This window comes from Arvicola amphibius, chromosome 1 (assembly GCF_903992535.2).
Source record: "Arvicola amphibius chromosome 1, mArvAmp1.2, whole genome shotgun sequence".
In the NCBI taxonomy this organism is placed as follows: Eukaryota; Metazoa; Chordata; class Mammalia; order Rodentia; family Cricetidae; genus Arvicola; species Arvicola amphibius.
Genome location: NC_052047.1, coordinates 34,813,357 through 34,839,428, shown reverse-complemented (window position 1 = coordinate 34,839,428; position 26,072 = coordinate 34,813,357). Strand labels below are relative to the sequence as shown.

The 26,072-nt window shown below is 42.1% G+C and overlaps 1 protein-coding gene across 2 annotated transcripts in view; it reads right to left on the bottom strand.

The window, feature by feature from the left end:
- Atp8a1 (ATPase phospholipid transporting 8A1) overlaps positions 1-26,072 on the bottom strand; it is a 213,162-nt gene that overhangs the window by 104,818 nt on the left and 82,272 nt on the right. For both annotated transcript variants that reach the window (XM_038327824.2, XM_038327841.1), the window contains 7 exons: positions 19,148-19,220; positions 17,658-17,763; positions 16,190-16,272; positions 14,230-14,279; positions 9,931-10,000; positions 2,826-2,910; positions 1,839-1,978 (listed from right to left, as the gene is read on the bottom strand). In XM_038327824.2, the coding sequence (XP_038183752.1) occupies positions 1,839-1,978; positions 2,826-2,910; positions 9,931-10,000; positions 14,230-14,279; positions 16,190-16,272; positions 17,658-17,763; positions 19,148-19,220 (607 nt within the window). The remainder of the gene's footprint in view (positions 1-1,838; positions 1,979-2,825; positions 2,911-9,930; positions 10,001-14,229; positions 14,280-16,189; positions 16,273-17,657; positions 17,764-19,147; positions 19,221-26,072) is intronic.

Below are 26,072 nucleotides of genomic sequence, written 5' to 3'. Positions count from 1 at the left end.
AAGGAGGCTTCTGTATTTGTATACTATCTAAGTGTGTGTGTGTGGTGGGGAGGTGGGGGGAACAAGTTCCCAGGAAACTTAAATTTTAATATAACTCACGATCGCCATCTGCTGGACAAATATTGAATGTGTACTCCAGTTAAAAGGGAATTTTTTAAAAATCAAAGGTGTATCTCTAGGTGTCTTCCCCTTAAATAATAAATAATAAGCATAAAGGGAAATATAATATTCCCCTTATATAACTTATAAGAAACAAGATACTAACCCTAACGTGATTGCAGTGTATTTTGGAAACAGAAGACTATCTTGAGTTTTACGTGTCAGAGAAAACCACTGTGGCTAGAAGAAGATGTTCCCTAGTGTTACATAAAGGGAAGGGTTGTGGGGAGTGGAGTGGGGTGGGTGTAAGTGAAGGGGAACAAGTCCTGGGAGGTCTCGGTGCTAGTTGTCTTCCAACCTAGGAAGTACCCAGTTTCACGGCAGAGAGGAAAAGAAATGTCAGCCTCATCCACCTGCAGGCATGACCAGGTGGACCACACCTCGGAGGCTCCCTCGACCCCATGCTGCACCCCGGGAAGGTGGGGGGAGACACTGAGGGAATCAGGTAACTGGGCGGTGACTGAGTGGCAAGGTCAAGCTAGAGCAAGGGTCCTTGTATACATCCGAGCACAGGGCTCTGGCTAATCCTCTCCTGAACTCTGTGACCTTGGTTCAGGGTCTTAGCCTCTCCGTCACCTAGATTTCTTCATCTGTAAGTAGGGACAATTAGTTCCTCAAGAGGATTAAGCATGTGAGCAGATGAAAGTGCTCCTATACCACTAGCACACAGTAAGGACTACTCAAAAAGCTTGCTGTCGTTCATTCGGGACACAGGAGATCTTGCTGCCGTATCAGGCTATCTACCACCGTCAGCCTGAACAGACTTGATTTCTTTAAGTGTAAAATCAAGGTATTTGACAGAAATGGCGAAGGACACAGTGGGTGAAGCCCAATGCAGCTCTAGTGCAGGAGAAGGCACCGGGTTCTCTACAAATCCTCAGAGCTGCATCATTTCATATTACATAAACATATCAATAATAAATGTTACGTGTTGTGTCTGTGCTTGTATATGTAGATCTCTCCCTCCTGTGTGTGCATGTGCAAGTGGATGTGTCCATGTGCACGTATGTTCTCATGTATATGTGCCTGTATGTATGTCCCTGTATGTGTGTCTGTGTGTGTGCACATGTCCCAAGTCTTCAGTGATACAGAAGTAATGACAAACACTGGTCAGGAGTTGCTAGAGTAGCCAAATCATGACACAAAACTGGGAACAGTGAAGATTTATACACAACAATACCTAGTCCTTGGGCCCTTCGGCAAGATTCTGGACCATATTAAGAGTTACTGGTTGCTGATCTTGAAGACCAACAGTTAAGTCTTGTGAATAGCTGAATGGGGGTTAGAAAGGCACAGGTAGATAATAAAGTGAAAACAGGCTCCCTGGGATTGTGACTTCTCCTTCCCAGAAAGCACTGTGAGGAGAACTTGCCGACACGAAGGGCTAATAAGGAGAAAGAAAGGGCCCAGGGGCCCCATAGCATATGCAAGCCAGCATCATCGAGAGAACTTCAGCCTTAGGCCCTTCCCACCCTGAAGGAATAAAGCTGCTTCTTTACCTTTCTCTGGATGTTTGCCTTTTGTCTTTCCTGGCCCATGCCAGGAAATGAACTCAGCAAACCCTAGACAACCACCAGCCACCTACTACACAGCCTGCTTCTGATTCTACTGGTGTCCCAGCAAGGAAAGACTGGACACCTGTGGAAATGCACTTTCTGTAGGCGACGCCGCCCACACACCTTTTCAATCAGCTCGTAGCTCTCCTCCAGCTTCAGCAGCCTGTTCTGCACGGATGTGGATGCTCGTTGGTAGACAGCCCGCCACTCCTCGAAGTCACTCTCGGAAATCTCAGCCACAGCAAAACACAGAGTCCTCAGCCCTGCAAGAGGCAGCATGCCCAGCACACCAGAGACGATTCAGTCACAAGTCTGACATTCCCATTACTTAACAAAATCCAGTTTTGAGTAGTCTTCCAAAACAATTTGTTGACACGTCACTTTAATGATGACACAAACCTCAATAGCAAATGCTTAGAATGTGCTTTCAGCTTTTAAATTTTGTACCTTGCTTACAATTCCAAGCCCCTTTAACCTTTCCTCCAGTCGGGCTAGCTGAAGCAGGAGTGAAAACAGAGGTGGGTAATTTACACACTCGGTGAATGCCGTCATCAAGTGCAGCAATACGATAATACACATTCTCCGATTAACGGACCATCTCTTCCGCTTTTCTAATACAGAACATCTCCTTAGACCCTGTATCGCTGGCCTCATGCATCATCATGTATTTCAGAACAGTTACAGGGCAGCTTTTTTACCACAGACTCCTAGGCCTCACACAGACACTGAGTGGAGCTCAATAAAAATAAAAATAAAAAAGTCAGGTTATAAATTTACATAATAATATAGGTATTTATTTCTCTTTTTATTATTCAGATTATAGAAGCTCAGTTATTTTATTTTTCTTAACTAATTCCACGAGCTACAAGGTAAAGTATTTAAGCGGTATTCATTCTAAAATGTAACACAGATTTAAAGGTTTTACTAGATCAAATGAGGGCCAAAGTCTGTCGGTATTGTGGGAATAGTGCAAAGGAATATCTAAGCTATTATCAATAACCAATACTTCATCTGAGAAATCTGGAAATGAAACTGCCAACGACCCTGCAAGATATTAAAAGGCCATGATTTCTTCGCGCTTCAATCAAGTTCTATTCATAGAACGCTCACCTTCTGTAGCAAACTGTTCTAAATGTTTTAGGGTGATTTCTTTGTACTTTGAAGTCTCTGCAAGTCGTTCATAAATTACTGTGTCCTGGAAAATAAGCAGAAGGTGCGGTGGATTAATTAAGTATCCTGGATTTAATAAAACTGAGGTCAGCAATGTTATTAGTTGCAAATCTGTACAAAAACTCCCGGTGTTTTCTTTTAAGCACAGATTGTTATTATTATTATTATTATTATTATTTATTTTTGGCCTATGAGTAATAATGATTCCCCAAAGGCAGGAAGGAATACAGCTGGACCTGTGGGTTTGCAACCATGGATTCAATCAGTCACAGGCAGAAAATGTAATCTGGCCTGTAAGGTTGGGTCTGCAGAGAATATGCACGCACATTTTCTCGGGATAATTCCATAAACAGTATGATAACATTTTCCACATAATGTTTACGACACAGTAAGAATTGTAACTCATCTAGAATTGGTTGGAAACCCAGAGAAGGAACTGGGCCTGGTGGCCTTCATTTGTAGCCTTAGCGCCTGAGAAGTAGAGCCACTAAGTGGCTGAGAGCGCTATCCCTGGAGATTTTGTAGAATTTCGTGAATGGTAGTTAGCAGAAAACGGTCTAGGCTCAGGGAATATTGGGATGTGTTTGCCTGACAAAGAATCTGTCCTATGCAGCTCCCCTGTGAGCTGGAGCCTCAGTGGCTATAGTGTGTGCATAAAACTTATCCAACCACAGACCCTTCCAGGGACAAGAGCACCTTTCCGGGTCTGTCCTCACAGAGGGACACACTCGAGGTGGCACAGCACCGGGCTACCAAATGTCCTTAGATGCTCAGTGGGGACACATGAGGGCCTTCAACCCTGGAGCTGCTTCAAACGGCAGACATCTCTGTGTCTGTGTCTAGTTTTAAAACTTGGTTGACTTAATTTGTAAATTAAAACTCCCGAATTAAAATAGTATTATTTCTTTGAATTGCCATACAGTGTGTTTTGATCCTACTCACCCCTCCTCCGAACCATTCGAAAGTCCCGTTGGCTTTAGCTTTACGCGCCATTTACTTCCCTCTGCTCTTTTCTCCTTTATAAATTGCCTATTGTTCCTTTAGTTATTCGCTGGCTTAGGTTTAATGTCTTAAAGAGTGTCAGTATTCAGCCTTCATGACTTTTTATTAGACCAGGAAAAAATAAATCATTTACCTGCAATTACTCTCTCGGTGGTAGTACCCACCGTGGGGTTTCCAGGCTCGGGCCGAGATCTGGAAACTGACTAATGGAGTATGATTTAGAGCCCTTGAGAGAAACACAACCAAGTGACCTCAGAACAGATGGAATAGCCCAAGCCCCAATTATGAATTTCTTTTCATTTTCCAGTAGTGGATGGGAAGGGAAACAGAGAAGGAAATGACAGTTTGTGACCACGGCTCTTTCCTGGGTAGGAAAGGAGTCACTTTGGAGTTCTTGTTTTTCATAGCAGTTCGTGAAAATTTCCACAAGGCTAACAGGGGCTGTTTTCGGAGGAAGAAAACCTTTTAAAAACTAGAAAGACAGAAGTGGTAAGTGAAAGAGGAGGGGGGCTGAATTCCGCAGTGTATCTGAACACACTGGCGCTCAGAAGAAGCAATTCATTGACTACATTCTTTGTGGTGTTGAGAAAAGCAAGCGAGGGGATGTGGCCTTCCACAGCACATAGAGGTTTCCAGACGACAGTCACAGTGGTCGGCCGTGCTTGCATGTGATGAACGAAATACTTAAGAGTATGCCATGCTTTTAGGAGTGAAAGAAATTCCTCCCTAGACACTAGAATAGGTATATGCCATCAGTTCAGACTTAGAAGTTATGGAAGCTCCTCAGGGAACTTGGTTATCTTGTACCCTGGTCCTCAGTAAGGAAAAGTTGGAAAACTAGTGACCAGATTATTGTTGTAGATGGCACAGCACAGCCAAATTATTATCACTATGGATGGGTCCAAGGCTTTGGGGAAACTTAAACCTGTGGTTAATCATTCCTTTTTGGTGATCGTTTACTCAAAAAACTGTTTTCCTCTTGCTTTTTTTCTTTTTGCTTTTTGGAGACAGGGTCTCATGTAGTTCAGGCAGACTTTGAATTTATTAGGTAGCTGAGGACAACCTTGACCTCTGATTTTCTGTTTCTACCTCTCAAGCACTGGGATTAAAGACATGGGACACCACCTCTGGCTCTTAATGTGTTTAAGACTAAAGTTCAAATTCAGCTCTATGTTTATGAACATATTTTTGTGCATGTGCATGTATGCATGTGTGTATTCATACACATGTGGAGGCCACTGGTCAGCCTCCAGGATCGTTCCTCAGGAGCTAGTCACCTTATTTTTGTGAGATGGGCTCTCTCACTGGGTTGTGGAGCTTGCCTGTTGGCTACACCAGCTGTTTAACAAACCCCAAAGATCCTCCGTCTCTACTTCTCCTAGAATTACAAGTTCATGCTATTTATTTTTTACTTTTATGTGGGTTTTCATGATCAAACTTAGGTCCTCATGCTTGTATGCCAAGCATCTTACCTACTGAGGTATTTCCCCAGCCCCAACCAAAATATATTTTAAACAAGAATAAACTACTTGTGTAGGGTTGAGGTCTAAGGAATGCTAATGATGGGAGAAATAGTCTTCCCCAGGGAAGACCACACCATTTGGCTATCCAGTACCAAATGGCCAGTCCTAAAAACATACTGTAGTGATTTGACTAAGAATACCCCCCCATAGGCTTATATGTTTGAATGTTTAGTCACCAGAAAGCGGAACTGTTTGAAAGGATTAGAAGGATTAGGAGGTGTGGCCTTGTTGGACAAAGTGTGTCACTGGAGATGGGCTTTGAGGTTTCAAAAGCCCACAAGAGGCCCACTCGATACAGCTGTCAGCTGCTGCTCCAGTGCCTGCCACCACGCTCCCTCCCCACCAGGATGATAATGGATTAGATCTCTGCAACTGTCAGCAAGCCCCAATGACTAAAGGCTTTCTAAGAGTTTCCTTGGTCATGGTATCTCTTCATAGCAATAGAACAGTAACTAAGTGCATTCAAGTAACATGAGACAGACTGAGCAGGAATATATATGCATATATACATATGCATGTAATAGCAATGAATGAAAAAGAAGCCATGGATTCGAAAGAGCAAGGAACAGTGTTCGGGAGGGATTGGAAGGAGGGAAAGGGATGGGAAAATGATGTAATCACTGTGCCATGCTGCTGTGTGGTGACCAGAGAACAAATGACAGGACTGGGTTCTGTCCTCTACCCGCAGGCCCCAGGGATTAAACTCACATTGGCAAATTTTGGGACAGAACCTTTATTTAAATACTCACCCATTTCACCAGCCCATGACATGCTCATATTTAAATATGCACAAATGTTTTCTGTGATAGGCTCCATTCAGAATTGGCTAAACTTTGCCTTTGATGTGGGAGAGAATTGCTAAAAGCAGCTGATTTTAGAGATGGTCTATTTTGGATACAGCAGAGAATTTTAAGAGATATCTACTTTGATATTTTCAGTCTCCTTAAGGTTCCTGTAAGATCAAGTATGGTAGTCAAGTATCTCAAGTCTTCCTGTGGTTTAGAGTAAACTTCTTGAATAAACTAAAGATTTAGTTGAGTAAATGGCCCTTTTCTCTAACTGGCTACGATCGCAGATGCAAACTGTAAACTGTATACGTTTCCATTTTTAGTTTAAAAATTAACAAAAGAAGGCATCTTCCTTATAGAAATTCTTAAAAAACCAGGAACTATAAATCACATGCCAGCCCAATCCCTGCTTCTTTATACTGCATGCTGCAGGGAGTTTTCAGTACCGTCTTCTAATTTACTAACCTCAGTCTCCGCTCAATTGTGCCTAATTCAGAATTTACTTTATGATTTTAAAGACTGCTTAAGATTTCTGACTCATGTTGCACATTTACCAGATCCCCTTCCCAGTGTCTTTTGAATACAAATAGCCGTAACTTTTTTTATTTATCATGCTGAGCTTCCAACACCCTGAGGCAGAGCGTCCATACAGATGGTCTAATCTGGAACGAATCCACTTTTCTCTGGTTATGGTGCCCTGGCTCCTCTGGTGTGAGATTTCCACACACATCCCTGGCTCTGTATTTTCTTGTATGCATGCCAAGCTCATGGTTTTATAGTCTTTGCAGGGGTTGGCATGAGTTTTTTCTGCAGCCCCTTTGCATGATTAGAAAGCTCAGAACTTTGGGCTTGGCCTCAGAGTAGGGGAGCTGGCTTGCACCTGAGCTCCCTAATTGGACTTACGGCCAGCTCCATGGGAGGGAAATTATTCCTGGTACTAGAAGCCTAGCTAACGATCTGGCACTAGTTATGGATCTTGGAGGAGAACCTCCTCCTGCCACAGTTCCTAACTCCATTTTAAAACTCACCCTTTGCCCAACAGTTAAGTGTGGCTCTCACTTCCCACCAAAGAAACTTTGCCTTGTAGCAAACAGATAAACCACCACTGGTCCAACTGGTCCCAATGCAGAGATCAGCCAAGTGTGGGAGCCCAGCCAGTCATGGTAGATACATCTACAACACAACACCTTCACCTAAGGCTCAGGGAATATCATGGTCGGGAGGCTTAGAAAGATCAGAAAGTCTGTTGTGAGATTGCATCTTCCAGAAATGACAGGGAAGCTAAACACTGAAGGCTGAAGTCTCAGGGGCCCTCTGTTAGCCACAGTTTCTATTGCTGTGAAGAGACACAGCAACTCCTATAAAATAAAACATTTAATTGGGGCTCCTTATAGTTCGAGGTCTGGTACATTATTGCCATGGCAGAAAGCATGGTGGCATGCAGGCAGACATGGTGCTGAGAGGGTCTGAGGGTTCTACATCTGGGTCTTCAGGAAGCAGGAAGGAAGAGTGAGCCACTGGGCATAAGTTGAGCTTCTGAAACCTCGAAGCCCACCCCCCCACCGTGATACACTCCCTCCAACAAGGTCCTGCCTACTCCAGCAAGGTCACGCCCACTTCAGCAAGGTCACACCTCCTAGTGCCACTCCTCATAAACCTATGTGGGCCCTTTCATTCCAGCTACCACAGGCTCCACCCACAGACAAGGAACTACAAGCAACCAAGGGATTGGAGCAAAGAAGACTTGGTCTTTTCTTCAGGGGGTCTATGTGAATGTAGCTCATTGCTGCGGGTGCCCTGGAGGTTGGAAGGGAATCTGGCTCCCCTGGAGCTGTGTGGGTGCTAGGAACTAGACTCGTGTTCTCTGGAAGGTAAGCAAGAACTCTTAACAGCTGGGTCATTTTTCCAGATTCTTTTCCTCCAATTTCTTTTCCTGGGAAATCCAGGCTTCGGCACCCGATAGCCCTGTGTATAATTCCCAGCTCTCTATCACGGTAAAGCGGTGTTAGTCTGCTCGGCAAGCCAAGTAGAAATCCCCAAATGATCCCCGATAATCCTTTCCTTCAGCACCTGCAAACATCAATTACTAAGCCTTAAATCTTCCTTCCCAGTCTTCTCTGTGCCTGTCTCCAGCCGTCCCTAGCGGCTCTTGCCTGGAGGAGATGATAAGGTTTAACCGGAACCTCTGTCTGCATCTGTTCGCAGCCCTCAAATCATCTCCCCCAATAACAAGGAAATGATCAAGAAGAAAATACCTGCCCTTGAGCACAGGTATGGGGGCAAATCCAACACAACCCCTCACCCAAAGCCAATCCATACAAACCCTTCTGCCTGGCCCATGTTCAGCAACTCTATGTCAATCTACAAACTACCATTGTCAAACAGTTCTTGCTGTTTTACGATTTATCTCTGTTCTGGAGGGAAAATGACACAACACGATGTTAATATGTGCAAACAATCTCTGTGGCTAAAAAAAAAATCCATGTTTTTATTTTCTGTCCAATACTTTAGATCCCTCCAGTAAATGTTTAGAGGTAGAATGTCCAAGATTGTAAAGCGAAGGTGCGATTTGGGTGTTGCAAACCAGATGGACGTCAACCAGTGACCGGCGGTCTTAGTTTCCCTTTTACTCTCTTATTGTGCACGTTGCCATAGGAACACGGACAGTCTGTACCATGTGACTCAACACTACATCCTAACCATCTCTGCATGGACTTCCCTGGCTAGACTTAAGCTCCTCACACGGCTTAGGTCCTGTCGTCACAGTTCTAAAGTCAAGTTCAAAGTCTGAAGACAAAACACTCATGATGAACACATGTTTGGCATCTTAACCAATGGGAACACAAGAACCAAAAAAATCCGGTATAGTCAAATTCAGAAGACATCATGAAATAATTCTACCAAAGTGTCCTAAAACCAGCGGCATTCAAAAAGCGTGTTTCAAGGCTTTAAAGCCAAGGCATTTAAGGCTCTCAGCAGGAATTTAGACAAGAGGCTTGGCTTTCTTTAGTTTCCCAGTTTCCATGGAACTGAGCACACTCATTGAGTCCATTTAAAACTGTAAAATTCCAAGCTGAAATGTGTGAAGGGCTCACCAGGCAAAGGGCACCTCAGGAGGAAAGTCCTGATGAATCCTAGCAAAGAATGGCCCGGTTGGTAGGGTTCTCATGCTTCCCATCAGTGTAAGCATGCTTCTCATTGGAAAATTCAGTTGGAATAGGCAATCCTATTTCTGCCACTATAACCTACTCACATGTTGAAGCCAACCAACAATCAGCAGCCCTATCATTTCTAAAGCAAGACAAGCAAGCAATACCAAATGAGAAACTGCAGCAATAATTGTGAGCCAACCCTCTCCCCGTTTCTACGCTCTTTAGGCAAGTACATTAAAATTAGAGTGTATCATTAGATTCTAATACAATTTAAAAATATTTTCTGTGTTTAGTCATCCGCTAACAGAGCTAATATAACACAAACCTCAAATATCATGTATTAAAAATTGAATTACAAAAGTAACCTATGCCAGACTTTTTCAAAGCACCAAATTTATCCAGAAGGAACTCACCATTTCACCAGAAGAGGCGGAAGGCTGTTACTATAAAACACCAACAAACGCGGATGTCATCAGTTTCACGTTAAACATCTGTGTTACATTTCCATAGCAGGATGCCTAACACGTACATTATAAACCACCATAAATCAAAACTGTGAAAGGCAAAAAAAAAGACTCACAGCGCCTTTGCAGTAAAGCCGTAGCTTCCCGGAGGGAGTGCGAACCACCACCGACATCCTCTTCCTAGCGCTGAAATAAAGAGGTTTTCGTAATGGGTCATCATACCGCAGATCTGCCTAGACAGGTTCTTGTTGGGCTTTGCAGATTTTAATGCTCAAGGTGACAAAATTAACCTGACCAAATTATAAGCCATAATCTTTCGTATATACAAATTATCTCCCGAGTGCACAGCTGGGGGCCTCGGAGAGTCACATTAGATTTCTGACGTCACCGGAGTACCATCTACTGTCCTAAAGGAATAAGCCAAACAGTTCCCCAGACACCTCTGAGAGCTAATACCCACTAGAGTAGCAACATGCTTAATATGCTAATATTCGAAAATTATTTGAGCTAGTATCTTAATAGATGGTTATAGGCTACACTTTAAAAATTAGAAATAGAAACACTATTTTTAACTATATAATCACAGATAAAGGCAAATGCTAGTACTTGTAAGAAACAACATAAGCATTCATTGTTGTTTAAATGATTGCAGCAGGCCCTTTACTAAGAGGGCTACAGTCCAAGACCCCCAAAAGATGCCAAAGACCGGGGATAGTGTCAACTCAATAATGCATTATTTTTCTGTACATATACATCTATGACACTGTTCAATTTGTTAGAGTAAGCAACTAACAACAGTGACTAAAAGAACAGTTATAATAATACACCTTAGTAAATGGTATTTGAAACTTAGAAATTGTTTGCTTCTAAAGTTTTCCATTAGATATTTTTAGAGTATGGTTCACCATGAGAAAGGAGAAAGTGAGGCCTCAGCCAGGGTGGAAACACTGTACAAATATGCAAACTGGGCTCGCCTACACATTAACTTAGCCCTTCTTGGCTCATGACATTCTTAGTTCAGTGCTGATTTAATGGTCCCAGAATCACCAAGTTACTTCTCTTGGGAAGATCTCTAATCGCGACTGGGAACCCTCTTCTGAGATCCATCAAAGTAAGACGGCCATTGCAGAGAAAAGTCACCGAGTCCGAGAGGAATACTATGGGATGCACAAAGCAGAGGTGCTCCACACTGATCACCTGTACATTTCGTCCCTCTGTGAGGTTGGCTCCCTTACCCCTGCAAGGCCTCAGCACACATTCTTGACTCTCCAAGTCTTTCCATGCTTCCTTCTTGCTCCAGACTCTGAATTTCAGGGACTCACCCTCAATCCCTCACATTTTTCAGCCTCCAAAGCTGGCTATGTTTGCTCCCTCCTCCCTCGGATTTACTTGACACCAGGTAGAAGTAGTTCTGTTTTGATCAGAGCCGTTCTTTCCTCAGGATGGCTAAATCGCTCACCTCACCTTCTCAGCAACTTCATTCTGAAACCACGCAGCTCTCCTATGAATCTGCCCCTTTCCCCTTCTATGTGGATCATGTTGATCCACAAACATGTTCTAGTGTCTCCCTTATACCTCACCGAGCAGGCATCCTCCCTTGTGAGTCACAAGTCCTTTCAACTCTGTAACTCAACTCTGGGTAAACTATGTCTATATTCAGGCTCCACCCATCTCCCCTCTACTCCCATCTTCCTACCATTCCAATGAATACTCAGCAGATCTTTATCAAACTTCCCCTTACCTACACTGGCAGCTGCCTCTGCACAGGTGATTTCTCTCAGCTCTGGGCTATTTATCATTCTGCTTTTGTCCTCTGTATCTTTAACAAGAAAAACTTGATTTTATTTAGTCCCCTCTTGCAATAGTTGCTCATGCTAGCTAAGCACTCTACCGCTGAAGTATACCACATGGTCCATTTCTCATTTCAAGGCAAGTTCTGAGTAAGGGACCTGAGCTGACCTTAAACTTGTCTGCATTCCAGGGAAGTTTTGAACTTGAGATCTTGTTTCTGTCTCCAAATTAGTGAGTATTACAGGTCTGTGCCACAATATTTGGCTAATTCTTAGTCTGCAATCAATCCTCAATAGTTAGAATTATTTTTAATAAGTGGCTCAGTCATCAGCCTTCCACTTTCTCCTTAATCTATATTTTATCTTCAGAAGAGCCTATTGACTTATAAACTTTTGGTATCAGTTGGAGACCAGTGACTACTGAACGGGTATTTCAACCATAATTTTGGTTTTATTTTCTGGCTTTATAGCCAGTTCCCTACTGGACACTTTCATCTGTATGTCTCCCAGACATCTAAAGCATAGTGTTTCCAAACATCTCATCTACCGCATCATTCCTATTCCTATCTCTGTCATCCATATAAAAGGAATTTCTACATACCTAGCTGTTCAAACTAGGATCCTCACCCTTTCCTTCCTTTTCTTTGTTCCTGCCCCACCCATCCAATCTATAGCCAAGTTCCACTCATCTCCCCCAAATAGGTGTAAAAAGCCCCACCATCTTTTCTTCAATCTCACCACCGTTATCCTGATCCAAACTGCTAGTGCATTCACGGAGACGGACAGCATCACATTCGTTTCCCTTTCCAGGCTGAGGCCCACCCTCACCACAGAATCGAAGACCTGAAAGTCCTCACTTTTGACTTATTTTTCTCCATGGCACTTTTCATCAGCATAAAGGGTTCAAAAACCACATCTATATGCTAATTTATATGCTGTTTATATCACCTTTAACACAAACAGGGTTGGGAAAGACACTTTATCATGAAGACAGAGATGAGCGATGTATGTGGGAATATTCTATCCTAGGTAATTAACTTAGCTTCTTGCTTTGAGCCCTGTTATTTGGTCACGTGGTCATTCAGGATCAAAACAGTCACCAAAGTTAGCATACAAAAGGAACTGTCTCTCCCAGGCACTTTGTACATTTGCTACATAGGAGAAAGCTCAGGAAAACAGGTGGGCAAGTCTTTTTGCAAACAAAGCATTGTTCTTTCCTGGGCTTTCATTTCTGAAGTGTCCTTTGAGAGGACATGCAGTCTTTAGTGATCCTGTAGTAAGACCCATTTGTCCGGTGAACATAGGGTGGCTAGGCAACAATACCCAACCTAAGTCTGAGTAGGGTGGTATAGCTGCAGGCCTTTGCTCTAGCTGGAATGCAAAGACATTCCACAAGCTCCTATATTTGGTATTTGGTCTCTCATTGGAGAGCTAGTTTAGGAGATGAGGCCTACTTGGCTGAAAGATGTTACTTGGGGAGAGTTCGTCAGGGTTATGGCTTGGTGCTCTTCTGGCCCTGATCTCTCTGCTCCTGGATTCATGGGGATTTAATGAGACATGTCACATGCTCTTGCCATTATCCACGGAGCTCCAGGCACCTTGCTCTCCCCGCCATGATGGACTGTATCCCTTTAAAACGTGAGCTAACATTAAGTTTTGTTTCTTTATGTTGTTTCTGGAAGGATCTTGTCACAGTGATGAACACAGCCAACATTATTTCTTTTTAAGAAAGGAGTGAGTGAGACACTCACTTTGCTTTCTGTTTCTTCCTACTAGATGGTAAAATTCTTACTTCACAGAGACAAGTGGGCATAAGGAACATACAATGAATACAGAGGCTTCCTGAATCTTAACAATTTCATTCCACATAAATCTTGTTGCCTCTTAGTATATCTAGTATATCTATGATTTTAGGTCTTTAGATGCTAGAGTTTAGAACTGAAATACACCCTCCAAAGGCCCCATGTATTGGAGGACTGATCCCAGAGAGGTGCTATTAGGAGGGGGGAACCTCTAAAAGGTAAGAGGTCTTTGGGCCATTGGGTAGGCTTTGAGGGGCATCTGTGAAACCATGTCTACTTTCTTGTACTCTTTTGAGATTTTTAAGTATCTCATGAGCACTAAGGCCATCTCTGAAGACTCCATGGTAGGAGTATCATGCCACGAGGTGAGTAGGTTTACTCCTCTCTGTGTTCTTGCCTTGTGTGTTACCTCACTACAGGCCCAGTGTAGCTAGGCTATTGGTCATGGAGTGCAGCCTCAAAAATGTGTCAAAATAAACTCATCTTTAGGAGGTGATTGTATCAGGCACTCAATATTATATTGAAAGGCTAGCTAACATGCCAGCCACAGGGCTCTTAGTCTTGTCCTATAGCTGGGATTCAGGCAATTGCCTCACAGAAAGTCCCTTTGAACTGCCAGCAGAAGCCACACAGTCCCATGTCCTGAAGAAAACTGTGCATGACTTGTTTACAGACAGGACACCTAAACCATATGGAAGATCTTAATATTCTGCTTAAACCCATAAATAAGAGTAAAGCATACATTCCAGCTATATATAGGACAAACAAAAAATGAATGAAAATGTATTCCCCCCCACACAAATTCTAGAGCAGGTGTCTTTACCTGGTAAACTCTAGGACATTGAGCAATTCATATCTTTCTTCCTGCCCCAGCTGCAGAATAAAAGAAATGAAAATACTTTAGGTTTCTTGGAAATAATCACTTGTCACAAATTTTTATTGTAAAACGTCAACACAAACACAATTTCTCTTCCTCCTTCTGAATTACGGGGGAGAGTTTACCAAACTTTCAGGTTAGTGAATAGTGAAAGACAGGAGAGGGCTCGGAAGCATTCCCGAGGGTCACAGAGGCAGGCGGGAGAACTCTGTCCAGTGGAGACTGTGACAGACAGCCAACAGACAGGATTATCTGCTGTGGCCATCCTAGCTTACTAGCTAAGGACGCAAGGACCCACAGAGTCAAGGAAAGAAAAGGATACAATAAAAAAAAATGTCAAAAATTTGTCCTTAGGAAATGATGGAAAATGAATTTTAAGAAAAAAATTTGAGTTAGGAAAGAGTTTAATGAAAAGATACCAAGTGCAAAGATGCTTAGTTATGAATACATGTACAGGTGTAATAAAAACGCTAATAATAATTTTTAAAATGAGCTATCATTTACATTAAATAAACCACAGAGATCTTCAATGCAAACTGTACAGTTTGATAAAGGTACTGTTTGTGCAAACACTGCCCTGTTGAAGATGCAGAACATCTGACCCATAATGAATTCTCTCGTTGCTTTTCCAATCAATCTTCTCCCCGCCCCAAGGCAATGGCTGTTCAAGATTCTATCATTATAAATCACGTCTGCACAGTTTCCAGCTGCAGACAGATGGGCTCATAAAGGAGGCTTTCCTTCGTGCCTGGCATTCTTCCCTTTTCAATATAGAGTTTTTGTGATTTATCCACACTACTCAAGAATCAAGAGTTCACCTTTTTCATTGTTTCGATTGTCAGACGGATCTCAAACTGTTTATCCTCTCCTGCTGATATGCATTTGTTTGCTTCCAGCTTGGCTTAACCATGAAGGCAGCTACCAAGAACACTCCCGTTACGCCTCTTATGGTGGACACGAACTTCCCTTTCTCCTGAGTAACTGAGAACTGAGGATAGCTGCTGGATCGAGGCAGCTTTCCTTTATTAGAAAACTCTTCAAAAATTCACTAACATTTGTTTCCATCAATGTTTTTTAATTTCAGTCTTCCCAGTGGGTGCACAGCAGTATTCCACTATGGTTTGCATTTCCTTGATGACTAGCCACTCAGATATCACCTGCTGTGATAAATCTGTTCAAAAACTTCCCACGTAAAAGCAGATCCTGAAGAATGACCTTTTTGTTGTTAGCTGTTTTGAGACAGGGTAGCCCAGGCTCATGTAGCCCAGGCTGGCTTCAAACTCGCTATGTAGCCCAGCCTAGCTCTGAGTGAACTCCAGATCCTCCTGTCTTCTACCTCCCGAGCTCTGTGATAACAGGCCTATGCACTATACCCAGGCTTCTGCATACTCACATAACCAAACATTTAATAATGTCTGGAATCTAGAGAAGGAACAAATGGGAAGATGACTCAAGGCAGATAAATCTCCTTTTAGTGGAGCAGAAAATCAGTAGATAGGTCTAGTTTGGAAGAATCAACATTGTCTATCAAGCGTATTATCAGCCACAATTTTGCTTAGTGTTGAAAGAAGCGAATGAAGGAATGGACAGTGGTGCCCCTGGATAGGAAACTTTGGCTCCACTGTGATCTTTTCCATACTGCCTTTATCTCTGAAGCTACAAGAATGCGCTATGCAGGTTTTTTTTTTTTGTTGTTTTTTTTGTTTTTTTTTTTGGTTTTTCGAGACAGGGTTTCTCTGCAGCTTTGGAGCCTGTCCTGGAACTAGCTCTTGTAGACCAGGCTGGTCTCGAACTCACAGAGATCCGCCTGCCTCTGCCTCCCGAGTGCTGGGATTAAAGGCGTGCGCCACCGCCGCCCGGCGTGCTATGCAGGTTTTAAAGCGCCCTTAAGACACAGGTGACTTACTGAATCTATGATGACCGAGTCCGGAGTTCTTCCAGTGAAGACAAAGTTCAGCTGCTTGGCAGCTCTGACCAGTGCTCCCTCATCTGTGTCAGGGAAGAGGTGACAGAACGGGGACAGAAACAGATGATGTATGCAAATGTAAGGGAAAGAAACGGGCACAATGCAGGTTTCTGCTCAGTTAAAAATTCCTTTCAGTATGCTCTGAAACCCATTCCTTTCTGTGTATATGATGATGCCAGAGGAATGGGAGCAACTGTTCATGACCCACACCCGAAAGTGACAGCTTGGACACCTTAGTCAGCATACGCTTGAGGACACCTTTCTCCTAATCCATGGCAGGAAGTCTTTTAAAGATTTATCCATTCCCCCCAAATGTTTGAGTGTTAATTCCAGTGCCTGAGATCTGAATCACTTAAAGGGAACAGAGGCTTAGTTTATGTCACCTGCTTTCCTCACCATGTCACCAGGCTTTGTCACTGCTGAGAGTGATAAGATACATACACACATAGATACACACACACACACACACACACACACAGATACACATGTGCACACATACAATCCACACACATAAATACATCCACACATACATGTGCATGCACACACATATCCACATGTGCCCCCACACACGTGTACACATACATACACACAGTGAGCACATACATACACACATGTGCACCCATATACACATATGTGCACACACATACATACACTCATAGACACATATACATACACACACATATTCTCTATGTGAAACAACAAAATTTCTTACTTTGGTTAAGGAATTTGATGCATTGTTCAAGACATAACCACTAGTTAAGAATATGGTTTTAAAATACAAAGTGTATCATTTCCCTTAAAGTTTGGATTATTTACCTAATTTTATATTGGAAATAAGTCTAAAATCAAGCCTAAATAGCTTAATGGCCAGTAAATATTTTATAGAATGCCCCCTGAGTGCAAGAAGCTCTCCTCACCTAAGTGAACACAGAAAGGGTGCCCTCCAGTCCCTAAAGAGAGGGCAGAATTGTATTCTAAAATCATGCATCGCAGCTTTCTTTAGGCAAACAAATCTCCCATCTGACTATGTGTAAAACCCATCATGCAAGAGTTTATTAATAAGGGGGAACAATTACATGTATATAAATACTTTTATTCCTTTGTGTACACTTTATGACTCAATTTTCCATATAATTAATTTGAGAAAAGTCACATACACAAAGCAACATATTTTCACACACACACACACACACACACACACACACACACACACACACACACACACTTAACCCTCACACATATTTAACCCTGAAGGCCAAGTTTCTAATTAGGATCCAATTGTTTTAAATCTAAAATCATAATTTGGTTATGTTCCATTTGTAAATTAAATTGAAAATTTGAGTTCTATAATACCAAATTTCAGAACAACTTTCTACAGAAAAATACTTCATTGTTGCTTCTTCTGTACCTGGAGACGCCGCCTGATAAAAGATCTTCTCGCCTTCTCTCTCTGGTACAGCTGTGTGGCAGACTGCCATCATTGTGAGAAATTCACAAATGATAGGTGCGGTTGGCTGTGAGGAATAAACACATAATTTATCCCTTTCATTTAAACATGTGACACTAATGGCAGTAATGTTACTTCATGGCCATTTATTAAGAGAACAGCTGGACAGCATTGGGGGTGTGGGATTACAGCCAACAGTTATTATGATGAAAACTATTTAGAACACAATTTATTTGTTCTTGTACTTCCTCATTCATTCTATAAACATTTATTTAACACGATTTTGTGCTCTTAAACAGAAATGAGAGAAAAAGATGATTAATTTGGTCCTTAGTGGGCAGAAGACATATTCTAAAATATTCACTTTTTTGTTTGTAATTTCTAGTCAGATTTAAATTTCAGGCATCTAACCTTTGAGTGGGGGTGATTATGTGTGCATTTTTCTGTAATGCCACCTTCCCTTTCTCCAGTATATCTATATATCTATAATTTTATATCTATCTATCTGTCTGTCTATCTATCTATCTATCTATCTATCTATCTATCTATCTATCTATTTACCATATATCATCCATTCATGTCATAAGTCAGTACTAAGGCATAAGTCGGTACTAAGGCTATAATGTCATAAGTCAATACTAAGGCTGTGTCATAAGTTGGTACTAAGGCTATGACGTCATAAGTCAATACTAAGGCTGTGTCATAAGTTGCTATTAAGGCTGTGTCATAAGTTGGAACTAAGGTTGTGTCATATGTCAGTACTAAGGCTATGATGTCATAAGTCAGTGCTAAGGCTGTGTCGTAAGTTGGTACTAAGATGGGCAGGTGCTCTTACCAATAGTTAAAACTATGGCAGCTGAGGGAGAAAAAAAGGCATTATTCTAACAGTATAAGCAAGAAGAGATTAGGACTGAGGACACAGTACCTTCTGTTTTAGTTTACTTTCATTTTTGTTGTTTTTATTTTTTTAAAGAATCCCCACTGGCATCTACACACGCTGTATTGCTCAACGAGGTTAGATCCGCTTCCGCGCCACTCTACCGTGTTCTGTTTCTCATACCTACATCCCGCTCTTTCTTACTTTTGTTCCTCTCCCTACTCCGTCCTCTGTATCCTTTCTGATTTTCCTCTAGCTTTAATAATATTTGAATTCTGTTTACTCTTACTATATCCTATCTCCCCTTCCTATTTAGGGGTCGTATAAAAAAGGCTCAATAATATCACAGCGGGAAACTTCCTAAGGGAAAGACACAAGCATCTGGACATAGGAGACATTTAGAACACTAGTACACATAAAGTAAAAGAAATCTAAAAAAAAAAAAAAAAAGATCATGCAAGTAAAAACAACAACAACAACAACAAAAAAACCAGAAACATGGAGTGCAGCTGAGAAGGATGTGCCAGTGCTCTGCTCACCTACGGGGTACGGAGAATGTGCTGACGACACTTACGTGGTTATTCTGGAGATTCTCCAACAGGGATGAGTCACTAAATGTTTTTTCATCTCCAAACTGCGAGTTCTGCCTAAAGGGGAAAAAAAATAAAGCAAAGTTGGATCGCTTAACCAGACAGGCCTATCCATTTACTTCTAACTAATGATGAATGATTACCCTCGATGAATTCAAATAACTGATTTCATGACTATCATGCTTTTAAAAATTATTCTAAGTACTAATGAGGTTACTAAGATATGATTTTACTTTGGCCAAATGAGAACTCTTTATATGTAGTAACAATACAAATGATTGTATGAAATATAAAAATGTGAACAATAAAATATTTACATAGTTTGAAAACCTTTATAAATATGTATAAGAATATTTCTGAGTATATCATATTTTGCTATTCAGAAAGGAAAATAATCACGAATGTATATGGCATTTGTATTGTGGCTGGCTCTTTACATTAACAAATGAATCATGTACTTACTTGAAACAAATAGGACCTGCATTAACTTTTAATCTATTATTAATCTCATGACCCTGCATTTAAGAAACCCAAACCAAAAACCAGGAGCATGTAAGTAGGCACAGCGAAATACTTCAAAGTATCTTTGAAATGCATCTTGAAAATGTAAATGTGACCTTTTTTTTCTGTATAAAAGTTTCAGGATTGACTGAGGAAAAAACCAACATCTCCATGAAATAAGTAATCACAGTCTAGAAGATTTTAATCATAATTTAAGTATGAGTTATGGAATTTTGACACCGCTAATGTGTGAAGCACCAAGACTTTCTCTGACATCCTAAACCGCAGTGAGAAAGGAAGAGGTCACAAAGAAAGCTGAATACATGGAACCAGTACGCCTCCCTGAGCTGATGAAGTAAAACTGATGAGTGCTTGCAATATCACACAGCTTCCTTTATTTAAATACCAGCACTTGGCTGGTGGATTATACAAGTTATATATCTTTGCTAGCAGGTTGTAGTTAAGAATTCTCAAAATTATCATTGGTTTTATTGGCTTATTATTAAGTACGGGCTCTAATAACTTCCAAATGACTTGTCAGTGGGAAGATAGAAGAGCGAACACATTTCTATAAATATTCTTTCTCATTTATAAAGAATAGTTTTCCTGTTGGGACTGATGAGATGGCTCAGTGGGAAAAGGCACTTGATGGCAAACCTGACAACTGGAGTTTGGTCTCTGGGACTCTCAGGTGTAAGGCAAGAACTGATTCTACAGGCTGTCCTCTGACCCCCACACGGAACACCATGGCACACACACCGCTTTCCGAAACATGAATAAAGGCAATAAGAGTAAATTTAAATGTTTACTACTTGTGAGTGTATGAAATATCCCCGTAATCAAAATCTATTCACTCCTGCGCCGCCGCTGTAGTTCTAACTGTTGGGGAGGCCAAAGCACAGGGGATATTCACTCACTTCTTGAAATATGAATACTTTTTCTTTCCAAGAGCTCCAAAATAAAAATCTTCTGAAATCTTATATGTCTTATTATTCATTCACTTCAAAACTCCCAGCTGCTATTATTGATCAAACTTTCAAAAGTGTTTCAATAACTTTAGATGTGCAACTGAAACACTTACACAGACAGATCCCATTCTACATTCCCTAACAAAGGCTTCCATTCTGTAATGTATGAAATAAGAACTCCCTCCCACTAAGTGACCTTCTTATCAAGACCATGGAAAACCACTCGCAACTCATCTTCTAGCAAGATGGCTTGACTAGGATGCTTCAGGCATGGAGTCATCACTCCACTCCCTAATCTAATAAAATATCTACTTTTGGTAAAAAAAAAAGGCAAAAAAGGAAGGTTATATTATTTAAAATAAGAACTACGCTAAATGCATACATATTTAAAACTACAGGCATTTACACATTGCCTGCACATAAAAATGCAAGCCAACATCAACGTGTCTCCTCATCTTCTTTTTTTCCTTAGACAAATTCCAGTGGCACTGGGCTCATAAAGAGACAAAGGGATGGTGGGCATGCACCAGTTAAGAGAAAGAGGAGAAAGCATGTCTAGCTCCCGGCATCATCCCTAGCTTCCTGTAGTTTAAAGCCACACAACATTGTAAGTATTTTTCAATTAGATGAAAATGAAGAGAGTCAAAACAGCAATTAAGAGAAAACTCAGAAAGTACCCAGCCTAATCAATAATATCTGTCCTTCAATCATAACATGGACTATGAGTTGTTTATTTACTTTCTTATTTATTTGTCTTCAGTGCCCACTAGGCAGCATGTAACCAATGAGCTACAACCTCACCACCCCGACTACAGATACTTTTTTAAATTTCAAAGTTCAACTCAAACTGAGACAACTGGAAAATAAAAAGGAAAACAGAATAAGCTTAAGCTGTAGTTTCCATCTTAATCCTGCACAGTGTGTTAAAAAGCACTCACGGGAGAGGCCTAGGCTTCCTGTCTAAGTCAGAAAACAAAACACGAAGACAATGATTGAACTGACGGTGTAATGATAATTATTCCTACAGAGAAAAAAAAACCACCAAAGGGAAATCAAAAGCTGCAGGACAGATTGGAGGAAAATCAAATTTATATGATTGAGGTAATACCCTACAAAAGAAAACAATCGCATGGATAACATAAAACAAGATCCACAGTGACACAGAACACCAGGCAAGAAGATGAAACTCAACTCATGGAGAAGGAAACATCAGTGGCTCTGACCAGGCATCCACTCTGGCTGGCCTCATGACAGGATAAATATCAATTTGACAAAAACCAAGTTTGTTAACTCTGTTTGGTAAGAATTGTGGAAAAAGAATGAAGTATCTATGTAAAAGTGGAAATTGGTACCTACAGTTTCTAAACAGCAACTGGAGATAGTGTGTGAAGGCAGCTTAGCTCTGGGGAGGCTGAGGCAGGAGGATTGTAACTTGGAGGCCAGCCAAAAAAAGAGTAACTGGGTAAAACTTCAACTAAAATCTTTTGATCCAGTAACTCTTGGTCTAGGAATATTTACTTGGTACAAAATGTTGCATGCAAAAACATTCTTTGTGTAGTACATTTTTCAATAGCCAAATATTCTTACAGGGGAAAACGGGGTCTTTCCTCTGGGTTCTTAGCCTTATTAATAAAAGAACTTAGGACCAGGCTCAGAAGAAACCTTGAGGAAAATTTTTATTAGTGTCTAAAAGGAAAAAACCCAGGGAAGCAAGGTGTACATCTGTGTAGATCCCTGGAGGAATAAGCTGGGGAAGGGGAAGAGAGTAGGCCTTAGTTCCTAAGCCACTGTGGCAAAGGTGCAGGTTGAGGTGGGCGGGTTGTGACTTACCGAAGAGTAAGGGGCAGGGAAGCCAGAGGCAGGCGGATCTTTGTGAGCTGGAAGCTTGTCTGATCAACATGTGAGTTCTAGAACAGCCTCAGCTAGATAGTGAGATCCTCACTATTTCTCAAAACAGCAAATAAACAAAAAACCATCCCTGTTTATCACCAGCACCACCACCACCAAAAACAAAAAAAGGAAGAAGGAGAAGGAGGAGGAAGAGGAGGAGGAGGAGGAGGAGGAGGAGGAGGAGGAGGAAGAGAAGAAGAAGAAGAAGAAGAAGAAGAAGAAGAAGAAGAAGAAGAAGAAGAAGAAGAAGAAAGAACAGAGTAACTGGGAGAGTATACCCTGCCCACATTTGGCAAGTATAGGAGGGAAGGCAGGGAGAGAGGAGAGGGAGAGGGAAAGAGAGGGGGGAGAGAGGAGGGAAGGGGGAGGGAGAGGAGGAGAGGTAAAAGGAAAAGTTATGTTGACTTCACAACTAAGTGGCTCCAGCTTGACTTCCCCTGAATAAGGGGAAGAAAAAGTTCAAGGTCTCATTCATTAAAGGATCAATCACCCCTCCCATTTCCAGGTGTGACTGAAGGTGACTGACACACCTGGGTTAACTCTTGGGTGGTCTCCACCCAGAGGGAGGTTACATTCTTTTGATAAGAAGGAAATAGTTTTCCCTTAGGGTTCTTCAAGAGCTTCAATGACAACAGCAGAGGTAAACAGAGATACTGCTTAGGGGACTTGTGGTGTGTCCACAACACAGGTGTGGAAGGGACAGTTCTCTGTGGAGTGTGGAAAAATCTCAGATAATAGGCACTTGAAATATCTACATACACTACATAAGACCAAAATGCACACCCTATGGACATAGACAGCTCATGCACATGAACAAAGACACAAGCAGCAGTGTGACTATGAGGACTGCTTTTCCCGTCTTATAAAAGTCACTACTTCAGTGAGAGCAGGGAACAGGTTAGTGAGTAGGACGTCTGGTCAGACCAGCAGAAGGCATCGGCTGGCTTTACTGTCCGGAAGCAGCAGGACAAACTTCAAATAAACACTACAGAAGTCCCGAGTATGCAGGATTGTATTTAAATTGTGTTCAACACCTTCGATGAGACAGATGCACACACAAAACCTCTCTCTCTCTCACTCATACGGGGAAATTTCTGTATTTGGGGCTGATGGTCTATGCCTACAGTTTGTTTTACTTTTTTTTTCCCTTTGAGATAGTGTCTTGATGGCTCTGGCTGTCCTGGTGCTGTATCCTGTGCTGGCCTTGAATTCCAGGCAATCCTGCTTCAACCTCACAAGGGCTAGGATTGTGTGCATCACTATCTCTGGCTTAGAGATAAAAACATACAACTTTGAGCACAAGTCTAAATATTTTCACATGGAAAAAATTAGAATTCTCCAGGCAAGTTTCAGGCAGACAGGATTCAGGCTGTGTTTTATGTGCACCTTTAACTTGTGTGAAGCCTGTTCTTATTCATAATTCAGGTCATAAAGAAGGGGTCATCAAGCCCTGTTCTGACTGAGAAACAATAAAGAATCTGAACCTAAGTACAATTTATGGAAGACAGAGGTTCTAGAGATCCCTTTTCTTGACTTAATGCAACTTAATGAGTGTGGATAAAGAGACAGCTTGCTGGCCGTCACATGACACATCTCCTTTTGTATCCATCCAATTACAGGGATACTGTTAAGGTGGCCCTATATTGGTGTGTGTACCGGGTGTGTATAGGGACAAGTGCATTTTTAAATTCAGGCCAGACCCAAAGGGGCCTAGGGTCTTTTCAATTCTATCTCCACACTCCTCACATGGTCCAGATTCATCCATCAGTTATTTGGCAAGGCTCCTCTAGCCAAAGGTTCAAAGACAGATTGTCCCCTAGATGCCCCTCTGGGAATGGGTCTGGGCCAGCTAGTCACTCTAGACCTCATTTAATGTCTAATTTCTGCTGCTCCCAGATTTTAGGATGGGGTAAGGACTAGATCCAGTCTTGGGTGGGTACTTTTGTTTCTCCCATGCAGGGAACCTCGCTAGGGAATGCTATAGTGTGGCCTCAAGTCACAAGTTCCGTGGCTCTTCCTCCTAAGCAGTAAGCCTTCACAGAACCTCACACACTCTGCTCTTGGGTAGCCCCTACTCATTCTCAATCACTCTTTGTCAAATCACGAGGCTCTGCCCCTCAGTTTTCTGCCTTTCCATCCCTCCATTTCCTATGGGCATTCTTCAGAGTGGCTTGTTTTTCTTGGACTTCCTTCCAGTCAAGAGTGTTTCAGATCTTGTACCACTAGGTGGCAGGTCCCCCCTTCACGCCTTTGCTCCCACCCAACTTTTTCCTGTCCAGAAACCTTTCCAAATAGAACAGGCTTTGAAAGGAGACTTCCTGCATTTTTCATTAAGTTGTTCCAAGAAACCAATGGGGACCACTAGGCAAGAGCGCTCCAGCCACAGTGAGATTGGTGCTGGTGTAGGTGATGCTGGCAGGCTAACCTGTACAAGAACACGTGGTGAACACTGATAATCACTATCCTGTAAGATGTGGACTGACTCCGGGCTATGCGCACATGCTGACCCCTAGAGCAATGTAATAATTACCCGCAGAGAAGCAGAGTCCTCCATCTGCAAGAACTCCTCTTTTTATCCGAAGCCTTCAATTTTAAAATCAAAATCATCTCAAAACCAGAAGAAAGGTGCATCTCTCTCTTCAACACTTCAGTGAAATGTGTTGATTAACAGCATCCCCATTTGACTTGGGGAATATTCTGTTTCGGAGGCCAGGCGAATATCCTAGCCACTGGCACATGGTCCACGAGACACTGTGGTGGGCTGGGTGTGAAAAGCTACCGGAACAGCACTTATACAGTGTGTCAGCCAGGACAAGCTCAGGGTGGTCAGCCCACCATACAGCCGCTGTATAGAGGCTGGTTTCCTGATCAGCACCACATCTCCGGGGCAACATGGGGTATAGCTCCTTTGGCAGCACAGAGCAGTTTTCTGAGGCAATGAGCAGGGTGGAATAAAGCCTGTTGGGCTGGCATCCTCTCTAACCCAGGGACTGACCCTTTCCCTAACCCAGTGAACCCTTCTGCCACTGCTGAAGGACTTTCTGGCCCCAGCTGTAAGAGCACTGATTTTTTTTTTTTCTTTTTTAAGGGTCTGCCTCTCCAGGTTTTTAAATATCCTGCTGGTTTGGAATCAAAATTGCTTGCAGGGAGATTTAATTTTTAGCCATGAGTTTGTTACTCAGAGTCAAGTCCAAGAATCCGAATGGGTGATTTAAGTTCACTGTTTTTCCTAGATAATGGTTGGTTTGGATCAAGGCAATGAGACTCAGTTTCCTGGGTGACTACAAGCATTTCTGAAGGCAATTGCAAAAGAGGAGCTCTAAAGCACGGTGTGAAAGTCTGCACCACTGAATAAGACAGCTTGCCAAGGGGATTACTTTGAAGACAGACGCTAATATAGATGTGTTAGGTCTCATTATTATAAGGGCACGCCTGGAAGAATGCTTCAGCGAGCCTACCTTTTACAGCAGAATAAATAAATGCCACTCACTCCACACATAATTATAGGCTAGAATGAAATGAGAAAATAGCCAAGCAGAGAAGAGAAACT